The sequence below is a fragment of the Styela clava genome, chromosome 7 (assembly GCF_964204865.1).
Source record: "Styela clava chromosome 7, kaStyClav1.hap1.2, whole genome shotgun sequence".
In the NCBI taxonomy this organism is placed as follows: Eukaryota; Metazoa; Chordata; class Ascidiacea; order Stolidobranchia; family Styelidae; genus Styela; species Styela clava.
The window spans coordinates 3,415,902-3,442,682 of record NC_135256.1 but is presented as its reverse complement, the minus strand read 5'-3'; the positions used below and the strand labels follow the sequence as shown (position 1 = coordinate 3,442,682).

General features: G+C 36.7%; 1 protein-coding gene across 1 annotated transcript in view; it reads left to right on the top strand.

The window, feature by feature from the left end:
• Positions 1-26,541, top strand: part of LOC120328074 (plexin-B2-like) — a 58,595-nt gene extending 32,054 nt beyond the window's left edge. Inside the window, exons 18-42 of the mRNA XM_039394470.2 lie at positions 46-157; positions 594-739; positions 2,956-3,126; positions 7,591-7,678; positions 8,889-9,024; positions 10,025-10,275; positions 11,108-11,284; positions 11,942-12,176; positions 12,732-12,874; positions 13,590-13,720; positions 14,419-14,478; positions 15,345-15,416; positions 15,760-15,829; positions 16,154-16,300; positions 16,877-17,039; positions 17,771-17,871; positions 18,655-18,709; positions 21,248-21,303; positions 21,953-22,087; positions 22,655-22,812; positions 23,324-23,471; positions 24,176-24,240; positions 24,891-24,966; positions 25,138-25,212; positions 25,609-26,541. Coding sequence (XP_039250404.2) covers positions 46-157; positions 594-739; positions 2,956-3,126; positions 7,591-7,678; positions 8,889-9,024; positions 10,025-10,275; positions 11,108-11,284; positions 11,942-12,176; positions 12,732-12,874; positions 13,590-13,720; positions 14,419-14,478; positions 15,345-15,416; positions 15,760-15,829; positions 16,154-16,300; positions 16,877-17,039; positions 17,771-17,871; positions 18,655-18,709; positions 21,248-21,303; positions 21,953-22,087; positions 22,655-22,812; positions 23,324-23,471; positions 24,176-24,240; positions 24,891-24,966; positions 25,138-25,212; positions 25,609-25,767 — 3,130 coding nt within the window. The 3' untranslated portion in view covers positions 25,768-26,541. The remainder of the gene's footprint in view (positions 1-45; positions 158-593; positions 740-2,955; positions 3,127-7,590; positions 7,679-8,888; positions 9,025-10,024; positions 10,276-11,107; positions 11,285-11,941; positions 12,177-12,731; positions 12,875-13,589; positions 13,721-14,418; positions 14,479-15,344; positions 15,417-15,759; positions 15,830-16,153; positions 16,301-16,876; positions 17,040-17,770; positions 17,872-18,654; positions 18,710-21,247; positions 21,304-21,952; positions 22,088-22,654; positions 22,813-23,323; positions 23,472-24,175; positions 24,241-24,890; positions 24,967-25,137; positions 25,213-25,608) is intronic.
• Positions 26,542-26,781: the final 240 nt, after the last annotated feature.

Below are 26,781 nucleotides of genomic sequence, written 5' to 3'. Positions count from 1 at the left end.
TGCTAGTGAAAACAAAATATTGACTTCACAATATTTCCATTACAGAATCGTATGTGAGACTGGATCAACCTCTCTGGCGCCATCCAGCGGCCCAGTACAAGTTTATTTATCATATACAAATAACAAATTTGCATCAGAGCAAAACTTCACTTTTAAGGTAAGACTGTTGTATTGAATTCAAGGAACCATGTTTTCGATGTAGATAATGATTTTGTTTTCCACGTTTTATTACCAGGTAACGCGAGTGTCTTATTTGGCTTTTGGCGTTTTTTTGTACGTTTGCTATGTCTTAATAACATCCTGTCACACTAAAACCACTTTTCAAGAGAACTTACACAATGTGACAAAACTCATTAATCGACGTATTATTAAGACATTGTTTTTGCTAGTAGCATCGTAGTTTTTACCCAACAACTGCACATTTTGGAATCGCGATTTCGTCTCACTCGTTTCTCTGAGGGTTCGTTTACACACTAGTTATGTTTCCTCTAGAATATGTTGCATGACCTGGACTGTTTTTGGTTACCCAGTAATATAAATATTGTTCACCACGATCAACATTTTATAACATTTTCTCAATTTTTATCATACAGGAAGTGACCGTGACGGGGTTCGAACCCAAGTATGCCTTACTTGGTACCAAGGTTACAATTTCAGGCACAAATCTTGATGTCGGGAATGGAGCAAGTGTGAAAATTGTGCAGAATTCAGAAGAGAGATCCTCTATATGCTTAGACAGGTATGGCACAAAATCGGGACCTCCAGAAGTATGCGCACCAAGATGTCGCACAACCTGAATCCTAACCGGTACACACATACTATGTTCAGGTTGTGCGCCATCTTGGTGCGCATACTTCTGGAGGTTCCAAAATTGTCACAATGCTCTAGTGCAGTGTTTCCCAAACTTATGGGTCGCGACCCAAAATTGATTCGCCTGAAATTTCCCTGGGTCCCTTGTTTTTTTAACAGAAATCTTTAAAGCTATTCTATTCAATTCAAAAGTCTTGCTGCACACGAACACAAATATGTTTCTGTAACGTTTCGTCTGACCGAGGTCAGACTTCTTCAGACAAGCATTTTACAACTATAATAAGAAACGCAATTGCATGCACATAAATATTGGTTTCAAATGTTGGGTCTGTTTGCGATAGAGAGATATAAATAAAATTGGGGCAGTGCCAGAACAATAGGAAAGCTAAATTTTATTTAAAACCAATAGATACCCCACAGTGTAGTGAGTGACAATTAAAAAGAAAATTAAACAATTTCATGCTGTTATCCCGTAACTCCGACTGTGGTATCTCCTAAGTTCATTTAAGAGTCATGGCTGCAATGTAAGGAAATGACTTAAACCGCGAAATAGAAATCAAGTGTAAGTGACAATCTTTAAAGCTACAATCTTTACAATATTGACAATCTTTTAATCTTTAAAGCTACTGCTTCTATTTTCTAGTTTATTTAATATTTGTATCGAAGTGTTGCTTAATAGTAATTGTATATGAGGGAAGCACCACAGCATAGAAGTTTTGAAAAAGAAAGAGAGTAAAAAACATTTAAACGGTGAAAAAGTATGGAGACTAGGTTATGCTCCGGCGAAATCAAGTTGCTATGAAGCTAAATGCGCGACTACGTTATAACAACCTATTACTATTTTGGACTCGCCCGAAATTAGTCTCACGATTTCTAAACGTGGTAGCTGATTCCATAAATACCTTTGTGTGCATCTCTATTTTAGATTTAGGTTGCTGCCAATAATGCGCGTGTATTGATTTTGAATTTGTTATTTTCGTGATGTATTCCAATACTATTACAAAAAATAATAAAACTATATCGCATTTGGTAGGGATAGTCGCTGGGTCGCCCGAATTTTTTTTTGGACTTTCAGCTATCCTGCTATATACACGGGTAAATCAAAAAATTTCTCAAACTAATTCTTATCGAATGCCATATAGTTTTATTATGATTTTCCGCGCTCCGGAAGTATTTGTACCAAGATGACGCACAATCTGAACAACTCGAACCTAGTACAATACTATGTTCAGGTCGTACGCCATCTTGGTACGAATACTTCGGGAGCACCTGATTTTCGGTATTGGTATTGGTCTGAACGATATGTAGTGCTTTAATGGCGCCAAATTAATTTAATAATACAAAATATAAACAATCATTTTTGTATATAATTCATTTCCTCGTGTAAAACTTAAAGTAAAATAATATTGGATAATCCGCGCTTGAACGCGAATTATTTGACACCTTCTGATAATACTATTATAGTTATCGAATATTACCGCACGTTTTGCACGCTAACTTCAATACCTTTCCGAATGGTCGGCAAACAAAAGCAAACTTAGGAGAGTCGTGGCCTTATTCTAGTCTCTGTTGTATTTTGAGAATTTGATAACAAAAATTAAATTTTAAAATATCACGATTTTACCTTGAAAAAGAAGTAGTTTAAATATCCAGAAGAAACATGGCGTGATGGCGTTTTTGTATTTCATTAGAGCTGAGCTAATGGCCCATTAAACTAATGCACCAATCCACTTCAAACTAGTAATTGGAAAAATGCGCTAAAACAGCTATAATTTTCATTTTTTTCTATGTGACCTAATATTCCATCAAATATTTGCTGTTTTATTTAAGTAAATTTTCTCCAGACACTCTAGCGCCCTATGCATCAGTGGCTGCTATTATAGAGCCTTTTCACAGTGAAAGTATGAGAACACCTCAAATAAAAAAAATATTCTGAAATTGGACTCGACCCCTGTATTGCCTCAAGACAAAGCTGAAAAGTAAAGTTTGTAGAGTTTTAAATTTCTTATAAAACTTGGAAAGTAAACTTATAACCTTAAACTACAGTTCCCGATTTTACCAATAAACGATACTGTGATTAGAGTCGCTGACGATACGATAACTGCGAAATATCATCTTTTATTTTAAACTGTATTTCTGCCACAGAACACCAACACAACTTGTATGCCTTGTACCAACGGCCCCAAGCACTGGATCCTACGCCGTTTGGGCCACATTAGACGGCTTCACTCAAAAAATGGAAGGAAATATTCAATTCGTCACAGAACCTAATGTGACTCGTCTTGTTGGAAGGGAATCCCTTGTTAGCTTTTATAGGTAAGCTATACTTTGTTTTACATTTTTATATTTCCGATCATAGAGTTAGAAAACGATATATATGACTTGTATCATTCTTTGACCTTTGACCTCAAATTGCGCATGATTGCAACCGGATAATTCTTGGTGAGTAGGAAACCTCATTTCAAATTTGAGAAATATTAGTGATTTATTTTGAAAAATTAAACATTTTTAAATCCAGACTTGTCCTGACTTGTAAATGGAAACATTGCTACTCTCGTTAGCGCATGATTGTCACCGTATATAAAATACGTGTTGAGAATATATTGAGCACAGCCAGTGTCTTGCCAGCCTTGATGTAGACCGGGGGTGTGCAACAGACGGCCCGCGGGGACACGACCTGGCCCGCCAAGTCATTCAGTGTGGCCCTTGTCAGCACTCAGAAATTCCATTATCAAGCATAAAATTCCAATCTGACAGTTAATGTTTGAAGGCGCTCAGATGAATCAAAACACATAATGATTTTTGTTCTTGTCGCTGCATTAAATCTTTCGTCGTTTTTCCCGCTGCCTTTCATACTGTAAGGCTAAGCAATAACCGCATTCTCTTCTCTTGCTTCTCCGTGGCGCTTATTTTGACGTAATAATCCGCAAAAACGAAGTGTTTTATGTGGTCCAACTAGATGTCTGAGGTCGGTTGTATGGACCACCAACAAAAATAGTGCACACCACCCCTGATGTAGACTTTATATTTAGAAATTCGAATGTCGGCTAAATACATCGTTTTACGAGCATCAGTTGGGCTTTATATATTTTAAGCACGTTTAACGGTTTTTGCTTTGAACTATGTTAATGAATTTTGGAAACTCTGATTTTCTCTTCCCATCGTTTGTCAAATTCCTAGGAAAGTCAACAATTTCGTCATGACTCCGATATCCTAAGTTTCACCGCAAGAAGTGTGAATAAGCCACATATAAAAATTATATGACGTCATTATAGAGTGCAAATGACGCCAAAATCAAATATTTTTTTCAGTTTTGATTCATTTTTATTTAATCTAATCTTAGATAATTTTTATCTTATCTAAGAAACACGGTATTCCCGAAGTATGTGAACCAAGATGGCGGACACCGGAACGTAGTATTTGTACCAGGTTAGGGTTAGACCATAATTTCAGGTAAAAATACTACGGGAGTCGCTTGGATAGTCTCCGAACTCGTAATAAAACTAAAATAACGGAAATTGGAATAAAAGCATGGTTTAACCCTGACCTGGTACACATACTACGTTCCGGTGTCCGCCATCTTGGTTCACATACTTCGAGAGTACCAAGAAATTTGTCACCGATCGGAATTGATTAATTATAAATTTATTATAATAGACAAATTTCGAAGTATAGATATGACGCAAACGCCATTTTTCAGTTTGGAATCATATTTTGATTTATTGTTATCAAATCTTATTTATCTTACATTATCTTAGAGCGATGTAAATATTCGAAATTGATTAATTAGGAAATTATCACCACAACAGACCAATTTGCAATGTCATTCAGGCGCAATTATCGTTGACATTTCGAGAAAACAATATTTTGGTTAAAATTCAAGTCACAATTTTTCAATTAAATACTGCTAGAAAAATCGAAAATTTACCATAAATTTCGTGTATTCTAATATACGATATCACTCATAAGGTGTTAGATCTAAGGTAAGGTCGAGAGGGTATGATCTGAACTATTGTCTGATAATGGTATCACATGTTTCCAAACGTTTCAAATTGCCAAGTGCCCTGTTTAACAAAGCAATTATTAATGAATAAATGTCGACAGTGCAGATCCCACCAGTTAGCCAATGAAGCTGATCTTTCTGTGCGGTAATAATGTTTTCACGTGTTTTTAAAACGTTTCAAATTGCAAAGTGCCCTGTTTAACAAATCAATTATTATTGAATATGTACCGAAAGTTGTAGAGCCCATTGGTTAGCCAATAGAGCTGTTCTGAACTATTGACTGGTAATGGTCTCGCGTGTCTTCAAAAAATTCCAAAGTGTCCTGTTTTGCAAAACAAATAATAATGAATAAATTGTCTAGGTCATAAAACATTCTAAATTTATTTTGAAATATTTCCAAAGATTGTTCTCCATTTGACCTTTCGAAATAATTTACATATTACAAATTTATTAATAAACTTCACTTGGTAAATTTAGACAAATTAGTTCGGATAACTCTATATTACGATGCCTGTGTGATAAAATGAAACTAATTCCGGTTCCTTCTATTACGTAAGGGGTCAAATGTCATTCTTTGGTACGGCGTTTTTCTACAAGTACAGTATAAATAATCTTATACTTTATACATTAACGTGTCGGTTCGTGCTTGCTACTCTTCTATTAATATTCTTTCCACTTATTTGGACCTAGAGCAGGCATGAAAATTCTGAAATTTCGCTCCAAAAACGCTGTAATCAAGCAGCAACCAAAGGGGGGTTGATACAATTAGTATGTGACAGTACAAGAATGTATTATAAAAAATCCCAATTTAAATTAGGCAAAAATTTCCAAATTTTGAAACCCACAACTCATTCACTCCATGTAATACGAATCTTGTCGCATCGAAAAAAAAAAATGATTTGATTTTATTAGCATTAAATTACGAAAAAAAGGTTTATAACATATGAACATTTTCATTACCCCGCTACATAATTTTTTGTAAACATAAGCGACCACAATGTTGATATATGTTCGATATAGCGAGTACTTTTCCTTCGGCGTTTCGATCATATTTTTTAGCAATAGATTGGTATTTAACGACGCACTTGAAATGATCAGGCTAACGCCGATTTGTGTTGCAAAAATATTTAGCAACACTTCCCAAATTCTAATTACTTATTAGCATAATCGATATCGATTAATATTTCTCTGAAATCTTTTTAATAACTGGCATTCACTTTTAACATGATGTTTGTCTGAAATAAAAAACAATTCATACGACCTGAAGAAGCGATTTATCGTGATAGGTTGGTGTTAAAGACATTTGTGAATAGTATTAGGGTTATGACAGTATGCCAGATTCCATTGTACGTTTGACATTGATGAATGGTACTGCTTTATATAGGGCGTGGTTTTAAACCCGTGGTTCCAAAACCGCGGCCCGCGGGCCATTTACGGCTCACGTGACAACTTAATATGGCCCGCCAAACTTCTAAGTGCTAAAATACAGCCACAAAAACGGGAAATATATTGACGCCATTGGCCCATTTCGAAATATGCAAATGAATGTTCGAGGCAAAAATTATCTGTTAATTCTACGTATTTATGTTTGTGTTGCCAACAATCTTTGGAATCCCCTTTCTGACTCAGAGTTAAAGGTCAGTTCGTGGCAGTAACGCATTAATTTTTTTCTAATTACTGTATTTATCGATATTTTGGACAATATATTCCCGTCAGAATGACTATGTAAACCTGCGAAGAATTCTGTAAAGAAAATCTAAAAATAATAATTAAATGATGATTTTATTACGTTTTAAACCTTGTCTACAGATTTGTTTGCTCTCCTGATTTCACAATCAGTTTTTATTTAATTGTTTAACAATTATTTTATTGCCTGTTATGCTGAATATGGAGTCGAAAATTAGCTTTTTGATTATTAGCGAATTGTAACCATATTCAAGTTGAAATAGTTGACAAATCGTTGTTATATATCTTAATAAAACCAAATATAAAACGTAAAAAAGTTATTTTGATGCCAACTTTCGTAAACAAGCTTAAAGCACATCTAAATATTTGTTGTGTGTTTTAATTATACTTTTCTTATTTTTTTCCTAATTAAAATTTCGTTGGAAATTACGGAGAATACTCGGGAAAAAGTCGATCTTAAGTTCAATTTTGGAAACTTGAAGATTTTTCATAATAAATTCTATGAAATGAAGATTTTGTTGCCAATAAATTTCCCACGTAAGAAAGCCCTCACAAAAATAGCTTCATAGTTAAAGGTCAAAAATGCCTTTAAGATGCCAAAATTTCACAGAATGCCACAATTTTATATAGCGTAAAAACGACCATTATTTTGTCAATAAATTGGACAAATCATTCCGGTCAGACAGTAATTGACTACGTATACAAAGGTCATGAATAGGAAATAAAAAATAAAAAAAATCCCTATTATTTAGATATAGTTATATTGTGTATCAGCTAACATCTTTGCTTGAATAAAATCGAGTAAAGGTAATTGAAAAATTTGCGGAAATTGCAATCTCAGAAGATAAAGATTTCCAAGTTTCTACTTATTTTATGCAGTTGTTGACGCATATGTTTTAGCGCCTGATTGTACAGAGCCTTCTTAAAGTGGAAGCGTGATAACGCCTCATAAGATATTTTTATCTTATAAAAACTGAATGTTTTGTGTCACGCCAAAATCTGGCATCGCTGTCTTTCTTCTTACCAACAACATATCTGCTATACCCATAATTTGGGAAAGCGTAACTCAAACTGTTTTTATATCTTTGCAGTGGTGGCCTCGTGGCAACTTTTGAGATGACAAGCCTTCTCGGAATACAGAATGTTGCTTTGAATGTAAATGGAGGAGAAATAGAACAGGTCAGTATTGGTGTTTAAAATTCTCGCCCATACAACATGAATATTGGAAGGCATTATCTGATGGTTTCAGAATCGAATCAAATATCTTTGCCGAATCGAATCTCGATTACTGAATAGATATTCAAATTTAATATTTAAAGGATGTAATTGGATGGGGCTTTTTATTTCAAAAGATCCTTCGGATATATGAATTACTGGAAAAATAAAATATTCCTCTCAGACAGTTCGCTGAGTTATCACACATAATAAGAAACATGTTTCATCAATAACTCCCTCAGAAGAGAAGAGTCATATGTCAGAATTGCATTGAAAATATTGAAAATATGGCCCCACAATAAAAAAGGGGGCTCCCGAAGTATGCGAACCAAGATGGCGGACATCGGAATGTAATATGTGTACTAGGTTAGGGTTAGGCCATAATTTTAGGTATAAATACTACGGGAGGCTCTTGGCTAGTCTTCGAACTGATAATAGGACTAAAATAAGGAAAATTGGAAAAAAATTATCGCCTAACCCTAACCTGTTACCCATGTTACGTTCCGATGTCCGCCATCTTGGTTCGCATACTTCGGGAGCACCAAAAAAAGAGTGTCAACACCTCCTACTTTTTGAAATGTACGAAAAGAGCATTTTTCTGCACATACATAGCAATCGTAGTTTGAAACGCTTTTTATACCCTCAAAAGTCAAGACTCTACGGCAGTGTTTTTCAACCGGGGTGCCGTAAAATAATGTCAGGGGTGCCGTGGGAAATTCTCCAATTTGTGTGTCTATGCGGTGTAGCGCCCGTCAGAGTAATATATATGTTCCATATCAGAATGTGGCAGCAGTAGGTGGCGATTTGCCTTTTTTTCCTTGTTTTATTTGATTACTATTCATGATGTCCAATTCAACATCTTTCTTCAGAGTTAAAAAAGCTTATATTAACAATATAACACTTAAATTGTGAATATTAGGTCTTTTCCCCACATTTTGAGCTGGGGGGTGTGCCGCGGGATTTTCTCAGTGAAAAAAGTGTGCCTTGGCTCGAAAAAGGTTGAAAAACACTGTTCTACGGAACCCGCGTTTTTCGGCCTCGCTAGCTGTTAAAGTCTAACTTGGCAATTAGAAATTTCAGAACGCTCCCTGGAAATTCTTGACTACGCTCCTGGCTTGAGTTTCAGAAACTCCTACTAAACACTGGTTGATAACATAAAACCCCTATTTTACAGGACTGTGATTTAAACACAAATACGACGACCATATCCTGTCCTATCCCGGCGATGAACTCACTGGATCCAGAGTACAAGACTAGATCAAAGAGAGCGGTTGATGGCGATACGAAACAAGCCGTTCCAAGGACAACTGGTATGAAGCTATATTTAACATAAGAGCAATTCTTAAATCAGAGGCATATCTGGGGCGGTTGGGGATTCTTAAATCAGAGGCATGTCTGGGGCGGTTGGGGATTCTTAAATCAGGGGCATATCTGGGGCGGTTCAGAGTGGGGGGAGAAGGGCTTGCGGGGATGAGAATTGAACCCACTTTTTGAAATAATAAAAGAGCTTGAGACTTGAGAACTCACTTTTTTCGGCCTCTGGCTAGACCCAAAAATGGCGCTCGGGGAAGATACTAAGCAAGCCGTTCGTAGAAGTACTGATATGAAACCATATTTCAATAGATAACAATGCGCAAATCAGGAGCGTAGTCGAAATTGGAGTTGTTCGGTCGGGGTTGAAAGTCGGACCCTCTTTTGAAATATTTTCTGTACCATACATAGGAAATTTCCGTACCTTGGAGCGCTTTTTAGTCCCTCAAGAATCTTTGAAAACCCACTTTTCCGGTCCCCGGCTGGCCTCAAAAAGTGCGGTCGTGAACGATACTAAGCAAGCCGTTTCAAGGACAACTGGTATGACAATAAAGAGTGTTATGGAAATGGACTCTTTAATTTAAAATGAAATCCCCTCATCCACTACGAAAAGTGTAATAATTACGGGTTTTGAAATTCCTACACTTTTTTTTATTTTTTGTTCTACGCTTATTTACGTTTTCGCTATGAACAAGACCCTGTTTACGAAGCCACTGATATCTAGAAACAGCTACTAGATTTAGAAGGATCAGCATTGCCTACACAATTTATTGCAATATTGGTGCTCCTGAAGTATGCGCACCAAGATGTCGCATAACCTGAACCCTAACCTGGTGCATCACCTGAGTTCAGGTTGTGCGCCATCTTGGTGCGCATACTTCAGAAAGTCCGATTATGGCATTTAACCCAAGATGTGTAATATGCAACATAGTTTAGTCCTTCACTCCAACCGCCATTACGCCATCTAAAAAGAGATTTAAAAACTTTGGATATTTTCAGATTCGAAAAACGTTCCAGCTGAAATCGTTATAAACAACAAACTAAAAATCCCTCTTGCCGGATCCTTATCTCTCGTGTACGTGAACAACCCACAACTCGACTCTTTGACATCGATGCCTTGCAGAACGCCAGAGACTACCGGTCCTGATTCTCGAACCACTGGAGGCACCAGTGTGAATGGTACGACGAGAAGTGACCCCCAGAGTGACGCAACAGCAACGAAGGAACCAACAGTAGCTGTTCAACTTACTGTAAGTAGTTCAGAGTTAGGTATAAGTTAGTCTTTAGTCACGAGTTAATTCAAGTCTTCGGCTTTTCTAGTATCGAGTCAATTCAAGTCATAGGCCGTCCAAGTCGAGTCGCAGACCATCAGCGTCTCTGCGAAACATTTAGGTTTCGCGTCAATCCCAGGACTGATCATCCGTTTCTGTAGTAAGCTCTAGCAGTTCTCTCACGGTAAATGCTCATTTCAGATATAATAGTGTATTTATTACTATTTCGTGCTCTGCACATGCACTCGCTCATATATCTAGCGTGTTTATGGAGTTACCCTCTTTGAAAAACATTCCGGTTCGGCGTTGCCTATACAATTTGCGTTCAATTTCAGTTGATTCCAATGCCTAATTAAAACACCAGGCCATCTCGTGCACTTGTTTGAAAACTTGTTTGGTTGTAGCATCGAGTACAATACCAAATAATATTATCAGTCATTTAAAAGGTATAAACCATAATGGAGTGTGATACCGCAGCTTTGGCAGAACTGTGGCCATTTTTTTTTATCATAATTCACAACACATTACTACAAAAAGGGGAGAAGACAGTTGACTTTGGAAGATTTTGCGTCTCTATTATATCTCTGGGCTGTTGATTGTCGTTCTTATGCAATTTGCCTTGAAATCTATACAATTTCCTAACTGACTTACCGTATCACATCCTTTTCCATTGGCACACATTCTAATTTATACTTTAATACAACCAAATACTCAAATGTCCAGATTAGACTTCCATTCCATAACAACTGTTTCAAGTCAAGATTCAAGTCCGTAAAAATCATTTCAACAAAATATTCCATTTTACATACAGGGTAAATACTTGAACTCAGCTGCTATCAAAGAAGATTATACAATTACTATAGAGCCACTTGAAGGAGATCCAGATTCAGTTGACTGCTTGCCAAGTTTCCTCGAAGCCGAATCACTTATTTGTAAGGCTCCTGCATCAGCGCTGCGGAAATACGAAGGGTATAAAGTGCAAGTTACGGTAAGATATCAGCGATAATACTTAGATCTTCATGTCATACAAAATGAATGACGATCATAACGGTTAGCTCCTTGTTAGTAAACACCTTTATTCCTCTCTCACTATAAGTAAAAACTTTGTTTGGGCGCGGCGGTGTGACTCATCCAGTTAAGCGTTGGGAATACGCTCGCCATCGCATGCATCTCTGATTACTCTGCCTGGGTTCGCAGGTTGGAATCCCATGCGAGGATAGTTATGTGCAAGAGGATTGCTGGACTCCTTGCCGCCGTGAGGTGGTTCACGTACCGCTGGTCGGTTACGGCTTCCTCCACCATCAAGTCCATGTTTCCTAACTAATCCCATACCCGATATCGAATGGTAACCGGACAAGAAGCCGTGGTTCGCCATATATTTATTCAAACACTTCTTACGCAATTTTATTTGATTTCACTTTGGGAAATGTGCATCTAAACACTTCTTACGCAATTTTATTCAATGTTCACTTTGCAAAACGCGAATCTAAACACTTCCTACGCAATTTTATTCAATGTTCACTTTTGAAAACGCAGATCCAAATACCTCCTACGCAGTTTTATTCAATGTTCACTTTGGGAAACGCGTATCCAAACACTTCCTACACAATTTTTTTCAATGTTTAACTTTTTATTTCACCCGCAGGTAAAAGTCGGAAACCTGACTTTCCCTTTACGAGCGGAATACTGTCCTGAAGGGGGAAGTTTCGGGGTTGCAACGATTGCTGTCATTGTAGCAGTGGTTGTGGTGCTTGTCATTATAATCGTCATATTGGTTGTCATGTTCCGAAAGCGAGCTCAGAAGCAAAGAAAGGAGAGAGAACAGATCATGTTCATGCTCGATACATTGGAAAACAAAACGAGAGAAAATGCAAGAAAAGGTAAATTACCGCATATTCTTTTTGGCACTTTATCCGTCATCCATAATTTCAGGGGTGCGCCAGGTTGTTTTCCTGATCGGAACTCTCTCCAACTTTCGAAATATAAAAAAAACGCATTTTTCTGTATCATACATATCGATTTTTCGTAGATTGAAACGTTGATTAGGCCCTCAAGACTCTTAAAAACCCCGATCGGCCCCCCTAGCTGTTAGCTGTCTATCTTGGCTATTAGAAATTTCAGAACTCTGTTTGAAAATTTTTGGACACGCCGCTGTGTAACTTCATTCTAAATGCTTGCTTTGAGCAAATGTCTATGAAAAATAAAGACCTTGTAGAAAAATCTTGTAAAACTTACTTTATTATGCATCGTATTTACCTTGCCAATTTTCAAAAGTAAAATTTACTCCTCTAATTGTGCCTATGAATTGATGTCACTCTGTATTTTTGCTTATTTACGAAAGTAGCAACTAATACATAAGGACCTACTGTATTCATTAGAAAGAAATATATCTGTTTCCTAAATTACTAATTTCTCAAACTGAATGATATTTACAGCTTACTTTGAACTTCAACTTGGCTACATGACGACACTGACTGACAACTTGGGAGACATAATAACCTATCTTTCTCCTGTCTCCTGTTTCATGAGGGCTCTCTTCAATGATTGGAAGCCGGATCACCCGATGTTAAATTCAAAGGTAGCTTGGTTGACAATATTTGCTGAGATACTTTATTTTTTTTTTGGAGTATTTTTTTGTCTCGCTGTACGTTCAACGATGTAGTTGTACTATTATAGCGTGGGTCTACCACATTATACAACGATTACAACAATACATTACACTCAGTGGTGGGATTCAAATTTTTTGTCAGACTGTTTCTTCACAAAAGTCATATTTTTCAGGCGGCTATTCGACAAAAAGTCATGTTTTTTTCAGTAATGCTAACCGGTTTGCTGATCTCATAAAATTCCGTGAAACGGTTCTATAGAACCGGTGAGAACCGGATGAATCCCACTACTGATTATACCAACTGCGAAGCAATATTTTCCAAAAACACTTAATCACTTTTCTTACCAAAGCTAGGAAACGTTTGGTGTTTCGACTCTTTAATGCAATCTCGAGAAATTACGCGATGTTAGATTAATGATTTGTATTGTATACTCACAGTCAAAAAGAGTAGTTTTCAAACTCTGAAATTTCAATTTTTCAAATTAGATATTTGGATCTTGGGTGCTCGATAACCAGCTATGGTTTTCCGCTTCTTCCATTCTCCAGTAAAACTGTGTAATTTTCATTTACTCATATTTTCTGTGTTATATTGTTTTTTTTATTCACTGGTTGGAAGAAATAAACTGGCTGCACTCAGGTATGTATCCAAAGCACTGATCTGATCATTGATATTTTGTTTATTCAGTCAAACTCAAAAATAACAAATGGAACAGTTGCTGGTATCGACGAGTTTATTCAGCTTCTAAAAAACAAAGATTTCTTGATGACACTGGTAAAGACATTGGAAGAACAGAAGCATTTCACTGTCAAAGAAAAGTAAGAATCAAATTTCGAGATCGGGGATTATTTTATTATAGGTTTATTCACCGGAATCTTTTTAGTTTGGCATGGCCCTTCCGAATTTAATACGTCCCAGGCAGTGGTGAGATTCAAATTTTTTGTCAGCTGGTTCCATCACAAAAGTTATGTTTTTCAGCCGGTTCTGTTACAAACAGAACATTGACAATTACCAGTAATGCCAACCGGTTCGCTGATTTTATAAAATTCCGTGAGACGGTTCTATAAAAACGGTGCGAGTCGGCTGAATCCCGCCACTGGTCTTATGTTAAATGGTGGTATTTGGATTAAAACCCGAAATTTTTCATTTACAGTGTCAACACAGATAGTTCCAAAGCTTCAATTCTTAGACCAGTCGTTCACAAGCCGCGGCCTGTGGGCCAATCGCGGCCCTCGTAACTTATAGATTAACACGTTTTTACCTTTCTACGTTCTAGATGCCGCCAGTTGTTAGGTCATTATCACAGTTTAAGCACGTGTATATTTGTCATATTTCAAATATACCGTTATCTTGATTATCTTATCTTGCGGGCGTTTCCCTCCCCCGGGTCGCGAATATCCTCTCGCTTTTAATTTTGGTCCCCAATCAATCAACTTTGGGAACAACTGGCCTAGACCAATTAATAGAAATTAAAACCATAACAACACTTTTTACCACACTTTTTTTATATTTTCAGGGGCCAGTTCGCTTCGCTTCTGACAGTTTGTTTATTTGACGATCTCGTATATTTTACAAAGTAAGTTTTTTGTATTGCATTTTGCTCTTTAATGCATAAAGGGTGGCCACATAGTAAACCAACAGCGATTGAATTGTTAGCTACAACGGAGTTTTATTCAAAACTAATTGGGTCGCAGCCTGGGTAGTCGGTCAGTAGTTTATTGGACACGTAGTGGACATAACGATCGTTTTATTGTTCTTGTTGTTCTTTCCTTTGTATCGTTTTGAAGAAATCGCCTTTCTCCTTGATTACTGGACCAATTGCTCTGAAATTTTCAGTGGTTGAAGATGGAATTTTTCCCCAGAAGGCTTTTATTTTTATTTTTTGCTATGACGTTGTCAAAATTATGTGGCGCTACGTGCCCATATATTTGAGCATAGCTCTTGTTTTACATATGAAAATGAACTTTACTGCACATTTTATTACCTTATAAATATCAAGCACTAAATCCCGAGATTAGCTACTTAACGAGATTTGCCCATGCACAATGAACGGCGCTTCCGTAGTATGTGAACCAATATGACGGACACCGGAACGTAGTATGTGTACCAGGTTAGGGTTAGGCCATCATTTTATTCCAATTTTCCTTATTTTAGTTCTATGACGAGTTTGGGGGCTAGCTAAGTGACTCCCGTAGTATTTGTACCAGAAATTATGGCCTAACCGTAACTTGGTACACATACTACGTTTCAGTGTCTGCCATCTTGGTACATAATTATAATTTAAAAACACTAAATTTGATATTTGACACCTCGAAGTGCGTGGCCCATCGCCCCCGACTCCCTCTACGAGAAAAAGCATTTAAATGGCTATTAGAACCATATAACAATCCCTACAACTAACTTAATGAAAAAATACAGTCATTTTATTCCAATATGTTACAGGGTTATGATGGATCTTCTCTCTGATTTAATTCAAAAACATGTCGGAAAAAATCCAAAGCTGCTACTTCGAAGGTAAATTAATTAATTTACATTCATATATCTTTCTCATTGTAAAGCACCGGGTGCTTCCCCCTTTCTACGAATTCAATGAAGTTTTTTTGAATTCAATTTTGGAATTATTATAAATAGCCTATTATAGTTTCTAATGTGCCAGCAGTTGCTTGCAAATCTTCTGTCATTTTTTTTTCTAATTTACTTCACAAAACTTAAATTAAATAATGAAAAGTTAATAAACCCCATATTACCAAATCGTGATATTACTCATAAACTTTAGGATGTACCGAAATAGGTATAAATTATTAGGTATAAAAGAAGGCATACTCTAACAATCTATTCATTTTTTTCTTTTTTTCAGATCTGAGTCGGTCGTGGAGAAAATGGTCTCACATTGGCTTTGTATCAATCTCTATTCCCAATGCATCAGGGTGAGCATTCTAAAATTGGTTACGTAGTCATTTACTAGGGTAGTGTCTTTCAAGCTATATAGGGCCCTTGGCACTATATGGTCTACAGGAAGCTTTGTTATCTGTGAAATGAAATTGATTGATTGATTTTATTAGCCTTCGTGTAATATATTCATCTCCGCGTCTCCAAAGACCGTATATATGCGTCCATTGATATCGATATTACCTTTATCACACCCTGTGTTCGCATTAGAACGTCAAAATTCAACTTAAAGATTTCAACTTTACAGCTCTCAATGAAGTATTAAATAATCTGTGCATTGAATACTTTTATTCCTTCCACAGGACCAAGCTGGCAAGCCTTTATTCCTTTTGACCAAAGCAATTCATTTCCTGGTCAACAGCGCCCCAAGTGACGTAGTGGCAAACAAAGCCGTGAACAGTTTAAACGAGATGACACTGCTTGGAACCGAAATTACTTATGAGACAATCGTAAGTTTTTTTTTTTGAATTCAAAACTGTTTCCACACTTGATTCTATGCCTCATATTATCTAGTTCACCCCGAGTATATTCCGTAGAAACAGTGCTCATCCTATCACGTTTCCAATTATTTTGATTCCTGGATTACATTTTTGATTTTTAATTCCCCTATATTTTTTATGAACAAGAGACGCCTCATTTGTTTTTAGTTGGATTTCAACAACCTAGAGCCGGGGTCAAATTTCAAACACCGTCAATTTTAAATATTAACCCAATTTTTATATGCTTACCCTCTCCACTTGCCTGAAGTTTTATATCCATCCTAACCCAAAACGTATCATCAAATCGAACTTGCGTGAAAATTGCTGCTCTATAAGGTTTTTCCTCAATAATGTGCTAAATTGCTCTGTTTTTTATTTATTATCATGCGAACACTGTTTTTTTTTTATTCTGTATAGTGTGAATGCTTTCATGTAGATGTGTCATATCACTGAGATCCCTGTAATCATTTAAACTTTTTATGTATACAAACTTCTTGTATAACTTCACGCTAATTTGATAACAATATTCCTTTTCACTTTCCGCAGACTCTAAAGGCCTCCGTTGTTGACAAAGGTAAACAGTCCGAAGTGTTTGAAGTCAAGGTTGTGAACTGCGACACCATTACTCAAGTCAAGGAAAAGATAATTGAGGTTGTTTACAGGGATCGACCATTCTCTGAGAACCCTACACCAGGTGATATGGAATTGGGTGAGTAGCAGGAATATTTCAATTTTTTAATTTTCCGTCTTTTGCATTCTCATCTTGTTTTGTTTATATGTTGTTCGTTGAACAGCAATGGTTCCCTTGACAGGGGCAGGGCGTATCCGAGGGGATGGGTTTTAAGGGTCGAAACCCCCTTTTTGTGATGTGAAAAAGCATTTTTCAGTATCAAACATAGCAATTTTTCGTATATTGGAATCCTTTTTAAACCCTCAAGATTCTTGAAATTCCACGTTTTTGGGTGAACTCGCTTGGCAATTAGAATTCTCAGTATCCCCTGTTGAAAATTTGATAATTCCACTCCACACCTCTGTCTTGGGGTATTGACTATTAACATCTTCAGATTGCTCGGTGATTGTGCCACGTTGGCCATATTAGGTGGCGCTATTTCAATTTCCTCAAATGTAGTGTCTTTATCCTATCTGATTCAACTGATAGCTTCTAAAAATGGTAACTCACAAAGGACCACATCTTACTTGTCTAGACTTTTACATACAGAGAAGGCCATCAAATGCCGATTAAGACCATATGCCTATTCCTAACCTGCTGCCAATATAGCAACATGTAGATGAGGCCATTCAAATTGCGATTTTAGCCTTTTCCACATCTTGCTTGTCTAGTCTTTTTTAGAGTCCTATTTGTTGTGCAATATGCTTGTGTGATAGCCTTGCTTGGAGTGAAAACATATGGAGTTAAAATTATATTATGTTTTTCTCCAGAACTTGTAGCCGGGCAAGGACATCTCGTGTTATCAGACATCGACAATATGAGCCATGAAGAGGGAACCTACACGCAGATCAATACATTGAAACATTATAATGTAAATTTTCAGAGTTTTCATATTTCAAAAAAGTTTCAGATTTAGATATTCCTTTTCACCGTACAAGAATCAATATATAGCAATAAACGCACATAATAAATAAAAAACTAACATGACACTAAAAAATAAAAACTGAAACACATCGATTCAAAGCAATTGATGAGGGGTCGCGCAATATTTGATGTGTCATCTAGTCAGCGACATCTTGCGGTTTGAATACAAAAGGGCAAGTGCTGAAGATTTGAAAAAAATTTATTCTAAAAAGTACACAAAGACCGCAAAATAGATTTTTTGGAACTGTTTTTCATATCAAAATATGAACCATTACTCATCAATGTATTTCAACAAAAGTTATAGCAGTTCAATAACTAATGTTTTCATCAGTCTCTCAAAACAGTTTTTCCCAAGTTATGCGCTTTTGGGTTGAAGCCTTTTTATTGTGGATGTGAGGAAAGCCAATAAGACGGCTTAATTATATGCCGAGCGCGGTATTTCTGAAATCTAACGAGACTTATCCAGTAGAATTGACAGTCAATTTCATTTGGAACAAATTTGGTACTCTCGTACTATGTGTACCAGGTTAAGGTTAGGCCATAATTTTATTCCGATTTTCCTTATTTTAGTTCCATTACAAGTTTGGGGACTGACTGTATTGGCCAAGTGAATATCCCCCTGTCCATAGGTTTAAGTCCCATTACACAACTTGATATAAAATAGGCTAACGAAATTAGTTACTGGAGCGCCACAAATTTTGTCATTTTTTTATCTGTTATTATATTACAGGTACCAGATGGTGCAGTTGTATTATTAACACCCACGAAAACAGATACAGAAGGAGGTAAATATTCTATTTAGTGTTTGTAATTTAAATATACAAGCTGATCAAGTTCCAGTAGGTGCCCAATATCTCCCACGGGACAGGCAACTTAAAAGCGATTAAAACAATGTATCCATTCCTAACCTGATGTCTATACGGTATTCCAATAGTCCTCTTCAATGAGGTCATTCAAAACATGATTGGAACAATTTACCCATCCATACCCATAACCTTCTATCTATATGGCAGCCAATGACCTTCTACAAAGAAAGCCACATTGCGATTTCGGCCAAATATAATCATCCGTATTCTTCTCCAGTCTGTATGACAGGCCCAATATTGCTTTACAAAGATAGCTATTTAAAAGACGGTTGGAACAAATTATCCATCCTTATCCTTAACCTGGTTCCTATGTAGCCGCCGAATATCTACTACGAAAGAGGCAATTCAAATCGTGACTGCGGCAATATATCCATCCGTATTCCTAACCCGTTATCTGTATGGCAGCCCAAAAAAATCTTCCATGGAAAAGACAGATTAAATTGCAATTTTACCCTATACTCACCCATATCCTTGGCCGGCTGCTTATGTAGCAGTCTAACATCACTCTACAAAGGAGACTGTTCAAATTGTGATTCAGACCATATATCCATCCATATTCCTAACCTGCCATCTATGTTGAAGCCTAATATCCCTCCATGAAGGAGGTCATTTAAACTGCGATTGGTACCACACACCCGACCCTATTCCTGACTTATAGGATTTCCAATATCCTCTACACAGAAAGCCATCCAAAGTACCATTGAGAACACACATCCCCATAGAAATATCCCTCTGCGAATTGGGGGCCATTCAAATTGCGATAGGAACTATATACCCACCTCCCCAACCCCAACCTGCTGCCTGCGTAGCAGCCAAATATTCCTACACAGAAGAGGTCATTCAAACTGCAAGTGGAACCATAAATTTAACCCTATCTCTAAACTGCTGTCTATGCAGCAGCCAAATAGAATTTCGAGTAGGAAAGCCATCCAAATTGCGATTGGGATCATAATATCCATTCCCATTCCTAACCGGCTATCTATATGGCAGCCCAAAAAAGCCCAATATTTCTTACGGAGGAGGCCATTCTATTCTTACCAAAGCCCCGACATTTAAAGTTTTGCCTGTCTGGAGAATTTTTCGGAGCAAATTCGCAGACACCCTGTTATTTAATTTCCATTTTCTCCTTCTGACAATATTATTTTTTCTAAAAAAAAAGCGAGGAAGCGAACTTTAACAAGAACATTGAGTGGAGGATTTGAACAATTTCTGGACAGAAATTACAGTTTCAATATGTTCATTATGAAACAAGAAGGTTTAATGCTAGCTGCGCGGCCGCACTTTTTCTTTTTGTTACTAGCTTTGTGATCGCGCTTTTTTAATGCAAGTTCAAGCTACAACAGATTCTTTCCGCCTGTGATTTTTATTTAAAAAATAGCCCGTTTAATTTTGACAGCCGTTATATCCGTTATTAGCGTATAGCCGTTTTGATCATTGCTACTGTTGATATGGGCAAACTACAGCCGGTGGGCCAAATCCAGCCCTTTAGGTAATTCAATCTGGCCCGTCTGATGCTGCCACAACCAAACTAAAATCAAAATTTTGGTGTTTTAGTTGAAAAATTGCAATTAAATTAAGTTTTGGCACGAGGCTTATTGGTTTCAACACTTTTGTAACACTTTGAATATTGTACATAAAATGTAACCTACGCCACACTTGCATGACCCGCAAGTATAGGTGGGCGAAATTTTGGCCTCCGGTACAAAAATCATTGCCCACTCTGTGCTACAGTATCCTTTCAACAAGTACAAAAGAGAAGAGAAAACGGAGAAATAGTTAGTACTGTGGCATATTTGTAAACTAAGTAGCAGTCCAAATACCGGTTTCGCGCTCGCGCTTTTTCTTTATTGCAATCTGAAGCTACAGATGATTATTTCCGCTTGCAATGCTTTGATTATTATTTGCAAAATTATCCCCGTTTAGTTTTTATATAGCGTGATTCAAAGATCTCGGATAACACTTCCATTAATTTTATTTTTGGTTGTGTCGACACACCTGGCAGAAAACTACGTCAGTTAAAGGCAACATTAAATATAATATTAATTAGAGGTGTATGAAAGGTGCTGCCAAAGCATGTGAACCAAGATGACAGACACCAGAACGTAGTACGTGTACCAGGTTGGGGTTAGGCCATAATTTCAGGTACAAATACTATGAAAGTCACTTGGCTAGTCCCCGAACTCGTAATAGAACTAAAATAAGAAAATTTGATTTCAAAATATGGCCTAACCCTAACTTGGTACATATACTACGTTCCGGTGTCTGCCATCTTGGTTCACATACTTCGGGAGTACCCGATAACAAGCATGTCTCGGCGTTAATATCCACCATCGACCTGAATGAATGAACGGAATTATGCTATGTCAAAAACACTAATATGAAGTTTGAAGTTTTTATTTTAAGCCAGCCCATGTTACCACATTCTTTGCATTTACATATTTTTTTCGTTATTTTCAGCTTCAGAGAACGGAAATCCTCCCGCTGCGACTCGAAAGAGAAGACTATATCACTTGGTAAGCTAACGCGACTTTATTTTGGGTGCAGGGCCTGATAACTCCAACGGGGCACTCGGTTCACTTAGGGGTACACGATGCGATATTCTGGGGTACACAAGCACATGATGAATACATTATTTCAAAGTTAAAGGGCTGCGATAATATTGGATTGTAATGCGTTGTGTGCATTACAAGGCGCCATACAACTAAACGACGTGTAGTAAACATCAGCACGGCATTTACACCCAGAACCGCAATGAAAACCTTTGTGCAAGAGACCCTGATCGAAAATCATTGACTTAGACCATCAGGGGTATTCACCATGTTTTGTCGATGGGCCATATAACTAATTTTGTACATCTATCTGGGCCACGCATAAAAAATTTACCTAAAAATGTAAGAAAATAGAATTGGACTATCGCTTGGCATTACTGTAATAAATGCACCAGGCAAAACGGCAAAATATTTAACAGAGCGACAAGAGCAAAAAAACATTATGTATTTATATCTACCTGAGCGCTTTTCAAACATAAACATCGGATCAGGGTTTTATTCTTAATGAGAAAATATCTGAGTGTCGACAAGGGCCATAGTAACTGGTTTGGCTGGCCGGGTTGTGCCCCGCGGGCCGCCTGTTGCACTCCTTGACCTAGACCGTTCAATTCAGATTCACCCACGGGACAAGGAACCAAACGGTTTCATTGAAGAAGACGATTCTGGCAACAAAACAAAAGCTCTGATTGGGAACCTCATCAACCAACCGTTCCAGGAAATTTATCTCACAAGAATGGTCAAGTCCAAGGTACGTAAATGCATAGAAGAAGGTTGACTGGACATTTGAAGCTACTCAATACCATGAACACAGTTATGAGTTAGTGAATCCATATAACAGAAGTCCTTGTAAAATACTTCGTCTAGGACAGTGGTTCTCTCCTCCGTTTAATAGTTTATCAAGTCTCGCGCCCCACCTCAAAAATACCTAGCTAACAATAAGCTACAAATAACAGATAGTAAGGCGGAAGTATGTTTTATTCAAAAAATGCGTTGAAAATACGTGGATGGAACGTAAATAATGAAATAAATGAAAAGTTTTGAAATGTAAATATCCAAAATTAAGCGGGCCAGATCAAAGCTAACGATTATTTTTATTTTCAATTGGCTTCACTCTCCCTCAAAAATTGTCTACGCCCCCTGTTTGTCTGTGGGGCGCGCCAAACAGTTTGAGAACTACTCGTCTAGTGCGTACACCATTAGCTACTGAATGAATTAGAACTCACAGTCACAAGTAGGTCGCTAATTCATCAAGCTACCTTGTTTGCTCTCACCTAACAAATGAAGGAATCTAATAATTTTTAATCGTTTCTCACAGACCACTGTTCAAGAATATGTGGACGGAGTCTTCAATGCAATCCTGAATCCGGATCCGTTATCCAAAGCAGTGAAATATTTTTTCCAATTCTTAGACATGGAAGCAGCAAAACATAAAATCAATGACCCTGAAGTTGTGCATATTTGGAAAACTAACAGGTAATACTCCATTCTTTCATCCACTCTTTCTCTTTTTTCCCTTTTTCTCTCGTTTCTCTCATTTCACTCGTTGTTACTTTATCTCCCGCCTTTCTCTTCTTCTCCCACTCTTCTTTTTTGTAATTCATCATATTTTCTCTAGTTTTGTCACTCTCACTCCTACATTGCTTTCTTCTTCTTTTCGTTTTTCTATTTTAGTTTCTCTCTTGTTTTATGTCTCCCCTCTTTCTCTAATTTCTGCTCTTCCTACTCATTTTGTATATCTTATCATGTCTGTTTTCCTACTTTATTTTCTACTCTTGTATCTGTCTCTTTGTCATTAATCTAAATGATTTCCAGGTTATTCCTAGAACCGTACTCGTTATATATGGATACTGTGCTTAATATTAAAATACATACAAACTCATTATTAGTGAGTCACTCAAAATTTGAATTTTGGGTGTTAATGTTTTATAAAACAATCGAACATTTTGCGGTAATTCAAAGTTACAATTTCTTTTCAAATTTCCAGCTTACTTCTCCGATATTGGGTCAACATTCTCAAGAACCCAGAATTCCTCTTCGACGTAAACAAGACAGCAATTGTGGACAGTTGTTTGAACGTCATCACACAAGCTTTCATGGACGCTTGCACAACGACAAACCATAAACTGGGGCAGGTAGGAACACTGTTTTTATTCGTGTGGTATTTGTAGAAAATCATATATTTTGACATAATTGGGTTCATGAATATGATAATCGCATTTTTTTCGGCGGAAAAAAAGAAAGTCGAGAAGAAGATAGGAACATTCTCTTTATCCATGTAGATTATTTATCATGTATTTTTGCCTAATCCACAAAAAAAAAATTGAAAGAAAATTTTAGAATTCGTGAAACTTATAGTCGCATTTTCTCTGGGAAGAGAAAACCGATAAGACTTCTCAATTCTCTTCAACTTGTATTCGGATTTCTCGCGCAGTGGTCTTATATAAATTTGTACGATTTTAGCCTTGTAATAAAATAAGAACACTGTTTTTATCCACGTGGGATGTTAATTACATATATTCACATATTCATGAATTTGGAAGTTATATTGTTCACTTCCTCTGGAAAGATGGAAATCTATAAAAAGATAGTCGTAGTTTTCTTGAAAAAAGAAAGCCGATCTCTGGATCTCTTTTCTAAACTGTTCACGTGTTTAGCAAACTTTTTGAATACACGAAAAAGTGTTGGTAGAAGTCTTGCTGTTCGATAGCAAATTTTCCGTTGGTACTTTATTTCCTATTCCATATAGGAACGCTGATTTTATGCGCGTAGTTTATATGTAGCGTTAACCATTCTGTATTTTGCGTTTTCTAATTACTGAAACTATTTATATTCACAGGATTCCCCTTCAAACAAGTTATTATACGCCAAGGATGCGGAGAGATACAGAAAAATGGTCGCAAAGTAAGCATAGTGCTGTAATAACACAGGGTTACCAAACCAAAACACGAGAATATCGGTCAAAGACCGAAGACTTATCGATCGAAAGTTATCACTCCATAGCGACACCGTGTGTCCCATCACTAATTAATCAATAACTCGCTAATTAAACAACATAAATCATCCAAAATCAATAGGCTTCTGTTCCGAGATATGATGAATGCACATGCAAAATTTGGTGCAACCTCGCTTTCGTGAGATATCGTCGGTATCTAACAGACAAACAGACAAACAAACAGACAAAAACCTAACAACATACTTACCGATCGAGATCGATAAGTAATAACTCTCAACATATTCTAGAGTAAAGCATAACGTGTCCTATATAAAACTTTTGGGTACAATCATACACAAACAGAAGTTCAAGTGTTACAAAATTAATTACAATCTTAATTTTTGAAGGGCGAATCAAGAAATTTAGGGGGCAATCACTTTTATACATTTTTTTCAATTATTTTAGTACTATGAATACCGATAAATCATCCACAATTTTACTGATTCCAGCAAACTTAACGTTGTTGCCACTAGGTCTTATCGCGGGACTGACTTTTGTTTTTACTTTAACTATTTGACGGCAGCTTTATAGATTTCAATTCTCAACCCTTTTTGTTCAGATTTTTTGAAAATATTTCTAATGAAGAGGTGACCGGAGAAGAAGAGTTGAATGAATCTTTGAGACAAGTTTCATCTGTAAGTATTTTGGCGGAAATTACTCTAAAAATAGACGTTTCGAAGCAAACAAAAACAAATAGATAAAAACGAAATAGAATTGGGAATTTTGTCCAACTTTTCGCCTGCCTCTTGATACTTGTCCCACTTGTCCGTATTCCGGAACTTTCCATAACCATATTTATATCTCAGGCATACGCAGTGGAATTCAACAAGAGAGCAGCAGCTCAGCAATTGTACAATCATTTGGACAAATATAGATCACAGGTTAGTGAGTCGATCAAAAATTTAACTTTTGGGGTTCGATGTCATAGTGCAGGGGTTCTCAAACTTTTGATGTTACGCATAAACAAAGAGCATTTACTTACAAGATCTGCCATGCATCGCCCTAAGTATAGCAATGTCTGGTTATACAGAGTAAAATTGCGAAAAGGCTTGTTAAACGACATTAAGCCATTCTAGTATATAACAGTTGATAAAAGATGTTTTTTTTTAAACAGATATACAGATTAAATTAAATTAAACAGATTAAATAGACGATATACCGGTAAGGTGCAGCCCGCCGTATAAATGAAACGTTTTCTCCTCCACCCCTTTCCGAAATACATGAACCTGATCATCTGCTGCCTCAAAATATCATAAAATCTACTTTTTCAATCACAGGTCCAGGAAGCTGTAGAAGATTCCGATAACAGCGGCGTTCTAACAAACAAGTTGAATAACGTTATTATGAAATTATCTCAGGACACGAACGGCCACGCTTACGACGAAATCGTATCAATCCCTGAATCATCGTCAGCCCCTTTGTACTCGAACGCCTAAATTGTTGACTGCAACAGCTCTAGAGCGACATAAAGCGGATTTGAGCAGCGCCGATGACTGATCTATTGGTGGCGCACTTGAAACTCGAATTTTATATACATTTAACGTAGCAACAACTCTAATTTTATTAATATTTGTCCTTTTTAATGACATGATTTCAAACTTCGGGAAAGATGACTTTAAATATCAGCAAATTCTCCTCCGTTGTAATTTGAAATTTCAATTCTGTATCTCAACTATGGGAATCGATCAACTCATTTCGGAACTTTACTGTTATAGGTATAGTTAATACATATAAATCAACTTCACTTTATTACTTTTCGAAAGATGTTCCCAAGTAATATATTTTTAGGTAGGAAAGGAAGGGGGAGAGAAAATGGGAACCTGTAGTTTATAAATACACTCTGATTCATCCAATTTTATTCATATTTTAATTAATTTTTGTATTGAAACTGGATCCTTACTTCAAGGGAGGAGCCAATGGATGTTGGAACCGCATCCCCTTGTTTTATACTTTGCGTTTTACAATTTAGCAACGGAAATGCATGTCAAAGTAGCGAAAAATTAGATTAATCAGGTTTCAGTTTAAGTTTACTAAAAACCTCAACACCCACTGAATTAACCGAATGTCAGCTTGTTATGAAATACTTCTGCAATTTATAATAAAAATCTCGCTATTTTTATACATACAAATTTGTCGTAAATTGAAATGCGTCTTACACTTTCAAGGCTTTTTAAAACACCCACGTTTTCCGCTAGCTGATACGCTCATACTTGGCAAACAAAAATTCCTGATCACTTTCTTCAAAATTCCTGGCTACGAGAGATCCCACATCTGCCCTGCGATGTCAATATCATTAAAAACTATCTTCAATTTTTAACCGTTTTTATCTTTCTTTGCTTATCTACTGCATTCAATTCTTTCACCATGTATTTTCTACATATTTTATGTAAAATTTGTAAATTTTTTTTGAGAAAAAATTGATGCAATTTTATGTGTTTCCATGTTCGAAT